This window comes from Triticum urartu, chromosome 4 (assembly GCF_003073215.2).
Source record: "Triticum urartu cultivar G1812 chromosome 4, Tu2.1, whole genome shotgun sequence".
Lineage (NCBI taxonomy): Eukaryota > Viridiplantae > Streptophyta > Magnoliopsida > Poales > Poaceae > Triticum > Triticum urartu.
Window position 1 is genome coordinate 606377916 of NC_053025.1, and position 11167 is coordinate 606389082.

An 11167-nucleotide genomic window follows, 5' to 3' on the forward strand; every position below is an offset into this window, starting at 1 on the left:
TATCATTGATTCGAACAATGTTGCTTGAACCCTTGCACACCCCACCATACTCAACCTGTTGTCTTGTTTAGATGTAGGAATGGACATAGGGGGGTGTTGTTCTCTCAATGAACTCTCCTTCCCCCCATTATGCATAAATTGATCAAGTCTTTCACATTAGCCATTTTTTATGGTACTTGTGCCTCAAAGACGAGTTTTGGTCATGGGCCCAAGGATAATTCTTCGCGGTGCCATACCAATTGACTCAAACATAGGTGGCTCCGGCCACCGCCCTCTCTTTGGAGAGGTGGTGTCTCGTGGTTGTTTCATGTTGTCTTTTGCCTTTCTGCCTTCGTGTGTCGCGTGGTCTTGTGGTGTCGTGTTGCCTCGAAGTTTTCGTGCAAAGACCTGCTTGAAACTTGCAAATTTTGAGCCCACGGTACTACCGCGGCTTGCCGCGGTACTACCACGTTGAGAGGGCATGATACTACCGCTCAGGAGAGCGGTACTACCACTCAGGTGCGGTACTTCCGCCGAGTGGTACTACCGCGATGACGCACGATACTACCGCGCCGTCGAGTGGACATGGGGGTTATGACTCGGGCAGGGGAGTTCCAACTCCCCATACCCATTCATTTGTCTCTCTCCCCACGTCTCTCTCTCTCTCTCTCTCGCTCAAGAACGGCGCCGGAGGTCCTCGTCGGATCTCTATCTCCGGCCACTCTCCTCAGATTCCGACCGGTGGGATCGTTCCCCACCACTTCCTCTTGCCATGGAACAAGGTTTTTCCCCAAATCCCTCTCTTTCTTGGTTGTTCTCTCGCTTCTAGGTTTTTGGGGAGATGCATGTTGTTCTTGAGATTTTAGGCCAAATCTATGCAAGAGTAGGATGTAGGAGAATCGTGTTGCGTAGGAATTATACTTGATATATTGTCCTGTGATAGATTTGTCCAACCGTAATACCGCCGTGGTTTTGTAGGCTTTCTCAGATTTGAACCTGTTCAGATCTGACGCGGTGCGGTACTACTGCGCCTCACGTGCGGTACTACCGCTCGTGCGGTACTACCGCCCATCAGGTGCGGTACTACCGCGCTAGCTCGTGCGGTACTACCGCCCATCAGGTGCGGTACTACCGCGCTAGCTGTGGCACTAAGATCCTACTACCGCTCCCAGACCCGGTACTACCGTGACCTTACACGGTACTACCGCGACTAGGAGCGGTAGTATAATCTTAGTACCGCAGCACTTGGCTGTTCTACCGTAGGGGTCAAATCTCTCTCATGGCAATTATCTTGTGTGCTTCCTACATGTTTCTTTTGCTGTGTTGTGGTCTTTGCATTGATCATTCTTGCTTGTCGTGTGTGTTTTTCCTTTTGTGTCTCAGGTGGTGGCTCTCGCCACTCCAATCCCAGTCGTGACACTGGCTCCAAGCGTCTGCGCAATCCCCAAGATGAAGCACCAGAGGGCTCCAATGCCCCCAAGCGCAATGTCAAGACCACTGCCAGCAAGCAAAAGGAACCTGCTAAGGGTATGGATGAGATTTCCCTCAGTGAGTATGTCGAACGCCGGAAGATCAACCCCTATGTGAATCCTCGTGCTGTCCTCAGAGGCTCTGAGTTGTTTTGGACCAAGCAGCAGGCTCTTATCTATCTGGATGTGATTAAGAACAAGCAGAATACCTTTGCGGATGTCAAGTGGATAGACATGAGTCACATGAGGAAGGACAAGTTTCGTGACTATTTTGGAGAGGCTCTGGACTTGGTGGAGCAGTTTGCTATTGAGCCTGTGATCTCCTTTCACCTTGACTATGACCCTGAGCTTGTTTGTCATTTCTTTGCATCAGTCTACTTTCACCCCGGGGATGAGCGGAGGATGACCTGGATGACCAACGGCCGTCAGCTGTCTGCTACATGGAAGGAGTTCATCGATATGCTTCACATTCCTGATGACGGGCTTCACACACCCATTGGTGTTCGCCCCCACGCCAACTCTGAGTCTGCTAACAAGAACTTGCTTCAGCCATTCCTTGTTGAGAAGGTGCTCCCCAATGGCAAGTCGACTTGGGTACTGAACTCCTTTCTGGACATCATGTATCGCATCTTCCGCAACACTCTGTTCCCACGCATTGGCGACAAGGACAAGGTTCATTCCTATCTAGTGGATATGTTGCTCCTGTGTGCGGAAGCACGTTCATCTCAGACTCAGCCACTTGATGTCTCACACATCATGTGGTGTGAGCTTCGGTTTGTGGTGTTCACCCGCAAGGTACCTATCTATGGACCGTACCTATTTCTGCTGCTCTCCACAACTTGGGAGAAAATGTACCCTGGTGATGAGTTTCTTGCTCCAGGCTGGATTCGGCATGAGTCCATCAATCTCCGCGCCAAGCCCAACTGGGCCAACACTACTACCAGTGCTGAGGCTTCTACTGCTAGGAGGGCTGGTGGTGAGGAGGAGGCTGGTGCAGAGAATGTTGCTGAGGACCATGCTGCTAGGTCTACCACACCTTCCTCTGAGCCGTCGTGGGCCAAGAAGTTAAAGAAGAAGATGAAGACTCTCTTCTGCATGCAGGCAAAGGGACAGTACAGGATTCACGTGGCAGACAAGGAGAGTCGCCGCCATGACAAGAAGGTTATGAGGCTCTTTGGAGAGGATGTCTCTGGCGGTTCTGAGGTTGTCATCATGCCAGAGGCTGCCTGGATGGCGAAGCAGGGGTACAAGTGGACCAGTTCAGAGGAGGACATCGAGGAGTCCATCCCCGCCGTTGAGTCGGACGAGGAGCATGAGGAGCAGTGGGATGACTTCTCTGCCCGAGCCACCCTGTGTGTTTAGGGTCCTCTCTGCCTTTTTGGTGTCTCGATGCCAAAGGGGGAGAGAGTGTAGGGATTTGCGTTGTGTCGTGCTTGGTGTGTTTGCTTTGTCGTTTGAACCTCGTTTGTCTTTGTGTGGTTTGTGCCTTCGAAACTTTTCCTACATATGGTGTAAGTCATATGCACTCTAGTCTATTTTAGTTAACTTGTTTGTACTATCTTGTCTAGTGTTAGCCTTTCTATTGCAAGATATGCCTTGTCTCTATAATATAGAGGGAGCTTTGATCCTAGTATGTGTGTCGTGCAGTCCAAAGAAACCATCTAGTTGGCACACATGTAGGGGAGCCCGTCTATATTCTAGAGAGGAGGGGTTTGCGTTTGCTTAATATTATTTCCATTGTGCAAATCCCGTGTTATCATCAATCCACCAAAAAGGAGGAGATTGTAAGGGCATATTTTTTTCCTAAGGTGTTTTGGTGATTGATGACAATGCGTTTGCGGACTAATCGTGTGCCTTGAGTATCCCAGACGTTTCATCGCTAGGCACAAGATGGTTGGGTGCCCCTCGAAGACTGTTGAAGATGGCGTCTTTTCTACGTTTCTTTTTGGTGGATTTGAGTCGTAGGAAAGCCGTACTATTAAGAAGGGGTCCACGTCAGAAAGGTTTGGGTGGAATCATCACGTACACGTTTCTTCCTTGTCCCCTCCTTTCCCTTGCACCTTGGAGCTTCCTCCGTCCTTGTTTCTGGCTATTGTGGTGGCTCGCGGTAGTACTGCTCCCATGTGAGCGGTAGTACCGTAGGAACAAGCGGTAGTACTGTGCTGCGGCGCGGTAGTACCACAGGTGCCCACGGTAGTACCGCTCCCCTGGAACTGCACTACCGTGGCCCACCAGGCTAGTGCCGCTCCCCCCGGTAGTAGGGGCGGATGTAATTTTTTACATCCGCGCCCACCACGGTAGTACCGCTTTCCTTTCGCGGTACTACCGTGCTCGACTATCAGGCGGTAGTACCGCCCCTCTGCGGTAGTACTATGTCGGGTTTTTGCTTCTTTCGTTTTTCAGCGGACCAGCGGTAGTACCGTGCTGCGGCGCGGTAGTACCGCAGGTGCCCACGGTAGTATCGCTCCCCTGGAGATGCACTGGCGTGGCCCACCGGGCTAGTACCGCTCCCCCGTGGTAGTAGGGGAGGATGTAACTTTTTACATCCGCGCCCACCACGGTAGTACCGCTTTCCTTCCGCGGTAGTACCGTGCTCGGCTGTCAAGCGGTAGTACCGCCCCTCTGCGGTAGTACTGTGTCAGGTTTTTGCTTCTTCCGTTTTTCAGCGGAAGTAGGCACGGATGTTTCTTTATCCACACTCTTCCCAGGCTAAGGGGTTCCTGCCTTGCGGTAGTACCGCCCTCGGCACTTGTGCTACAGGTCCTCCTTAGCTGTTGCTAGTGCAGCGGTAGTACCGCAGGCCTGCACGGTTGTACCGCGTGACCTTGCGGTAGTACCACTTGGCAGCAAGCGGAAGTACCGCGTGGACCCACGGTAGTACCGCTGGCCTGGCGTGGTAGTACCGCTGGCCGCGGGCTGGTAGGTGGATAACGGTTGGATCTTTGTCCCTCACTATAAAAGGGGTCCCCTTCTTCCCCGTTGACTTATCTCTTCCAACCCTAAGCTCCATTGTTGCTCTAAGCTTCATTTTTGCCCGATCTCACTCCCTAGCCAATCAAACTTGTTGATTTGCTCGGGAGTGGTTGAGAAGGCCTCGATCCACACTTCCACCAAGAGAAATTTGATTCCCCCCACTAATCCCTTCCGGATCTTGTTACTCTTGAGTGTTTGAGCATTCTAGACGGTTGAGGTCACCGCGGAGCCATAGTCCATTGTGGTGAAGCTTCATGGTGTCGTTGGGAGCCTCCAATTGAGTTGTGGAGATTGCCCCAACCTTGTTTGTAAAGATTCGGTCGCCGCCTCCAAGGACACCAATAGTGGAATCACGGCATCTCGCATTGTGTGAGGGCGTAAGGAGAATACGGTGGCCCTAGTGGCTTCTTGGGGAGCATTGTGCCTCCACACCGCTCCAACGGAGACGTACTTCCCCTCAAAGGGAAGGAACTTCGATAACACATCCTCGTCTCCACCGTCTCCACTCTTGGTTATCTTGTGCCTTTACTTGTGCAAGCTTATTTGTGTTATATCTCTTGCTTGCGTGTGTTCCTATCCTTGTTGCATCATATAGGTTGCTCACCTAGTTGCATATCTAGACAACCTACTTTGATGCAAAGTTTAAATTGTTAAAGAAAAGCTAAAAATTATTAGTTGCCTATTCACCCCCCCCCTCTAGTCAACCATATCGATTCTTTCACTTACGCTTGTGCGTTCTGATTATTTCGAATAACTGGATGCACGTGCACCCATTTGCATAAAAATCCACTATCATCAAACATGCCATTATATTTTATATCCATCTCTTAAAAAAATCGAAGGAGGCATGATTGATTCAGTCCCTAGCCGATGACATGATTCTTTTACTTCATCTTCCCGCTCTTCTCCCCATCCAAACCTTCAATTTTCCTCTCCAAAATGTATAACATTCCACGCCTCATCGCTCCACAAACCACATACGCCTTCACACTTGTACTCTCTTCTTTCTCGCGCTTCTTCTTTTCTCTCATCCCATGCATGGAGAAGTGCATCGCTAGACGCAGTGGCAGCTGCACACACGGCATCGACGGTGCGCGTTCTTTCACGATTCGCATCGGCACGGCGTGCTACTTAGAGTATAGCGGGACGTTGGATTCTGGTTTGCATGGTATACGCGTATTCAAAGCACCAATCTGACAGCACTGTCTGACATAAGGCTGCTACACGCTCCAGACGCCCCATGCACCCTGATCAATCACGCTCACACGTCGTAGGACAACATTGACCGGTTCCACTAGCTGTTTCAACTACACACAAGCACACAAGCGGCCCATTTGTCTAATCCACCGTGATTGAGCCATGATGCCTCAAAGTTCGTCTTCTGCTCGCCGTCTCCGGACAGCTCTACCACGGCTGCCATTGATCTTCTGCCCAAGGTGCCCCGGGACCAGGAGAAGGTGGTTTCTGTCCGGGACAGACCGGAACCCAGACATCCGGTTTTACAAATACCCGAACCAGGCAGTATGTTGCACTGAACAAGTATCCGATTCTACAAATGTCCAAGCTAGGCAAAAGGTTTTAGTAAAAAAAATGAGAATGGTGTGCACTTTTTTTTGAGAAAACAAGAATGGTGTGCACTCAATAGGCAGTGAATAGCTTGTTGTATCTTTGGGCAAGAGAATGAATATAATACCATTCTGAAATTAGCTTTTCAATCAATAAATCTGTCCACATATAGTCATACATCAGTCACCGATGAGCTCCGAGACATGCACTGGTGCCTGGATGCACGGTAAAAAGCCTCACGACAATGTGCCAGAACGGCAATTTTCACATGTGAGCGTGGACACCATATTCGTAAGTACAGCGCCTAAGCTAGGTACACACAACCATTTTAGTACTAAAACCAGAGTCGGGCCCGCGATGTAATAGAAGTCATGCCCTGCAGGCCTTTCCCTGCATGCTCTGAGCGGACCGGCCCCTGCGTACGTCAAAACCGTACCAGGCGACCCCACCGAAAGCGACGTCTGCTGTGTATTTGCGTGTATCGATCAAATGTATGCCCGCTTTGCTTACTTTCACGTTTTCTTTTGCACACATCACGCGCGTCGCGGCCGTCGATGCGCTGCGTGCATCTGCCGCTGCGTGCAGGAAGGCCGCTCTCCCCATGCATGTCGTCTTTTTTATTGAACACATTACACACGCTTTGAATTATGATCAGGGAGACAGAGAACAATCCTACCTGGATAACCAGGAATGACTTTATTTTCAAGGGGACTAAACTCTTTGCACTTGTATGATGCCACGTTTTCAGCCATTAAAACCCTACTTTATCAAAATAATAAGCATGTGGCCGTATGCATCGTCCAGATGCAGAGGCCGGGGTCATCCTTCTTTTTTTTAAAAAAATATATCGCAATCGACTGAGATTTAACCAAGTCTCAGTCAAGTGGCATAACATACAAAGAAGAAAATAAAAAAGAAAATTTTGCACGGGTCTCAATGTAAGATCTTACGATTATAGCATCAATGAGACTTAATTCTCAAAGTTGAATATAAAAGAAAATCAGTAAAGAAAATGCAGGGGAGGATTTGGACACGCGCGCGAGCGGCCACCACGGGACGGGGATGGACTGCTCGCTCCCACCCAATCAAACGCGCCGATCAAATCCATCCGTCCATCCGAACCGAACGCAAACGGATCCCCACTCCTGGCGTCCCGCGCTCCCCGTCCACGGCCACTCGTTCCTCACCACCACCACCAGCCACCGCCCACCGCTCACCGCCGGCGTACGAAATGCTGTCCGCGTCCCTGAAGCCGCCGCCCTCCCTCGCGGCGATCTCCCCGTCCTCCCGCGCCCCCGCGCCGCCCGCCGCCTCATTCCCTTCCCTTCTTCCCAGCCGCGGCCGGGTCCGCCTCTCGGCGGCCGCGTCCGAGGGCGCCACCGTCAGCCAGGAGGACGACGCGTCCGTCTCCGCCGCGTTCGAGGAGGCGCGCCTGGCCCAGGTACGCACGCACAGCCTCGCCTCAGCTGTTTCCTTGCTGCCTACTGCCAGCCCACGCTTCCCCGGTGGCCGTTCTTGGCAGTTGCTGTGGTGCGCGGGAGCTGTTCGATGCAATGCCGGCTGGGGGTATCATTCATCACAGGACACTATTGAGACTGCCGTGATGCTTGCAGTTCGCGGCGGACTGGAAGGCTGTGCGCGCAGACAAGGAACAGGGGAAGATCCTCACGCTGCCGGTGCTGCGCTCAAACACCGGCGGGCTCATCCTGAAATACAACTCCATGCAGGGCTTCGTGCCCAATCCTCTCCTCAGCCCCGCCCATTGGTGTAAAGGTACCCTTTCCTCCTCCTTCCAGTTGATTATCTACTCAATCTGCCCGCCCCACTACTTTGAGCCGACCGTAGTTACAAATGGAAACAATTCAAGAGTGGATTGCAGCTGCTGTGACTTAATTTATGGTCCATGTCTGTTTTGGTTTGCAGATCCCAAAAGGCCCATTCAAGATGTTACAAAGGACCTAGTAGGTTCCTCTGTTTCTGTCAAGGTAACTGATTTTTTTGTTCCTTTCTCCATGCTTTTTTTTAATCGTATCCTTCCGGCATGCTAGCAACTGTATTTACTAATTAAGTGGATGGTAGACTCACTTTTTTGACTATGTGTGTTCTACATAGTAGGGCAAATGGCATGCTGGTTTAAGTTTGTAGCAATTAGAATATGCTCCATAAAGTTGACCTTATACCGTGACATGAACTATTGCCATGTTTTGGTTTTACTTACTGCATTTGGCAGTAGAGGTAGACTACAGCAATAGTAAACTGGGTTTATAGCTCCAAGAAACTGTCCTTCAATTTTCTTCAATTCTAGTAAACTTCGTTCTGATAGTAGCCTGGCCCTATCAATTACAGCCTATTTCCCATGATCAGACACATATTTGGTAGTTACACCGACAGTTTTGGTTGTGCCTTAAAATATTATATACTTCGGTATTTCTACCAAATGAGCACCAGATTTCAGGGTTCCACTTGCTGTTGCTAATTGCTATAGGTAGTTGAAGCAAATGAGGCAGAAAAGAAGCTTGTATTCTCTGAGAAGGATGCCAGTTGGTCAATGTACTCTTCTCAAGTAAAGATTGGCGGTACCTATGATGGAATTGTTGGTTCTGTCTTCCACTATGGTGCATTTGTTCACCTGCGATTTCCTGATGGTACTATTTGGCAGTAGCCTTGGTCACTTCTGTTCTAAATATTTTATTTCACATAGAGATTGACGGCAACTATGCTCAAACAGGAAAGTATCATCTCACTGGTCTCGTACATATCTCTGAGGTCTCTTGGGATCTTGTCCAAGATGTCCAAGATTTTCTAACTGAAGGCGATATCGTCAAGGTCATAGTGGTGAATGTTGATGCGTAAGTATCCTAGTGGTGTGTTTTTTTCTCAGTAAAATCGCCTGCATCCTAGTGCAATCTAGTTGGTTTGTGGTAATAAACCTAATATATTGGATAATGGCATTCATGGATGCTAGAATTGATAAAAAAAATGCACATCAGGAATATGATCTTAATGCCGTGCAACTATAATGCACAGTGTTTTAGGGGTAGATGAACAGAATTAAATGAATCTGTTTCAGGCATGCTTTCCTTTTGTTTCTTACAAGTGAGATCAAAAAACAATGGGCGTCTTATCTTGAATCAGAAAATCATGTTAAATGATCTGACATACTTGCATTCCCTACACAAACAGGGAGAAGTCAAGGATTGGTTTATCAATCAGGCAATTGGAGGAAGATCCTCTGCTGGAGACATTGGACAAAATTATTCCTTTGGTCAGTTGCTGAATACACAGTGTCTCAGGATGTTTTACTACTCAACTTCGTTCATTTAGGAGTGGACTCATGCAGTTAACAATCATGTTTTGTAGGAACCCGACCTATCACCTGATTCTGAGACCGCATCATCTCCTCCAGAAATTGAACTTCTTCCAGGACTTGACGGTATATGTAATGAACTTCTACAAGAGGACGGGTATGTGTTCTGTTTGAATGTGTTATCCAGTTGTTTATTGTTGGTGTACCACTTTAAGAGCAGTGTCCTTTTCTTCTTGACTAGAACCATGGTATACATGTATGTATAGGTTCTGCCGTGATCTTGTGTGTTAATATATTGTATTTTCTTCACAGTATAACAGATGTGCGGTTCGGGCGGCAGGCTTTGGAGAAACGTGTGGTTTCACAAGATCTAGAGCTCTGGCTTTCTAGCGTATGTATCGTCCTAAAGCACACTAATTTTATTACTCATCGAAGTTGCCACGTGACGAGTATGGTGATGTATTGGGTCTCTCGTTCGTTATGCAGGTGCCAGCTAAGGACAACCAGTACAAGCTTCTTGCTCGAGCTGGGAGACAGGTTGGCTTTCTTATTTGATACATAGTATGTATTATTATTTTCTTTCGGTAGGCAGTTCCATTGTACTACTGGACTGCAAGTATGTGGATAGGTTTTCGGTCCCTGGTCAACAGAACAAATACTACATTCCATAGAACAACATAATCTATGTTTCGAGAAGAGCCATTGATCACAACTTATCTATTGATATGTCATGCGAGTCGTAAACACTGCCATCTGTTGAGAGCGAGCAGCAGAAGGGAAGGGCTCTTTTTATGCAGCTGTACATGTGTGAAGCCATGGAATGAGAAGCCAGTGTTTACAGCCGTGCCAAAAACATGCCACACAGCTGCATAACCAACCTGTTTATACATTGCTTGATATGCCTGCAATGCGCAAGCTGCCAAAACAAGTGCACCTCACGACGAGCCATATATCACTGCCAAAACCCTGGAGTTTGAGAAACTATATATTGTCCATATATCACACGCATAAGCACCTTGTCTTGTCGCTTTCAAACTGTAGGCCAAATCTTCATAGATGATCTTTCTTCAACTCGGCATATATGCAGGTCCAGGAAGTGTACCTGACGACGAGCCTAGACCAGGAGGGCGTGAAGAAGGCGGTGCAAAGAGTGCTAGGACGCGTTCCCTGAGCTTTCCTGCCTGAAGGTTCCCAGCCAGTTCCCTAACTAAGCGACCACACTATACACACTGAAGCCTAAACGACAGTTCGTCGACACGCATGGTGCTGAAACTCCATTCCTCCCAGGTGGAGACCGAGAGTTGTACATTTTTGCAGCACTGCAATGAGTAGGTAGGCGCGGCAATCACCTGGCTGAACCAACTGAACCCTCTGGGAGTTCCCGTGTATATGTAAATAAATATAAATACGTACGTTTGCTAATGGCCCGGAGCAGAAACTGTGTCTCCCTCTCGTGGTTTCGATGTTGTTGTGTAGGACTACCATACCAGCGGTGGCATATGGCTCACTTTGTGTTTGCCGAAATAGCAACTAGGAGCGTTTGGTTGGTCGCCACACCATGACATGAGTCTCGATAAGCAATGCAAAACAGTCAAATTGGATGGCAAGTTCATCATTTATTTCCCTTTTTTTTTGCATCTTGGACAAAGATAGTCTACAATCAATCTGGGTCAGCAACGTGCACCACAGCCCAGCAAATGATTAAGCGAGATGCTAATTAGTTTACGGAGTTTGGAGTACCGATTAATTAAAGCGGGCCGGCTACGGCTAGGCTAGTGAAAAAGTGACATGAGATGATGCAGACGTACGGATAGCGGAGTGGATTGGATTGGACCGGGACGATCGATACCATCTAGGTTCGTTCAGTCGACGT

General features: G+C 48.8%; 1 protein-coding gene across 1 annotated transcript; it reads left to right on the plus strand.

The window, feature by feature from the left end:
• The first annotated feature begins 7109 nt into the window (after positions 1 to 7109).
• On the plus strand, positions 7110 to 10716 carry LOC125553138 (4-hydroxy-3-methylbut-2-enyl diphosphate reductase-like). The gene is made up of 10 exons (XM_048716922.1): positions 7110 to 7428; positions 7601 to 7760; positions 7911 to 7972; positions 8473 to 8632; positions 8716 to 8836; positions 9171 to 9252; positions 9348 to 9451; positions 9607 to 9685; positions 9781 to 9831; positions 10382 to 10716. The coding sequence occupies exons 1-10, from the start codon at positions 7219 to 7221 to the stop codon at positions 10463 to 10465; spliced, it is 1113 nt and encodes a 370-aa protein (XP_048572879.1). The 5' UTR covers positions 7110 to 7218; the 3' UTR covers positions 10466 to 10716.
• Positions 10717 to 11167: the final 451 nt, after the last annotated feature.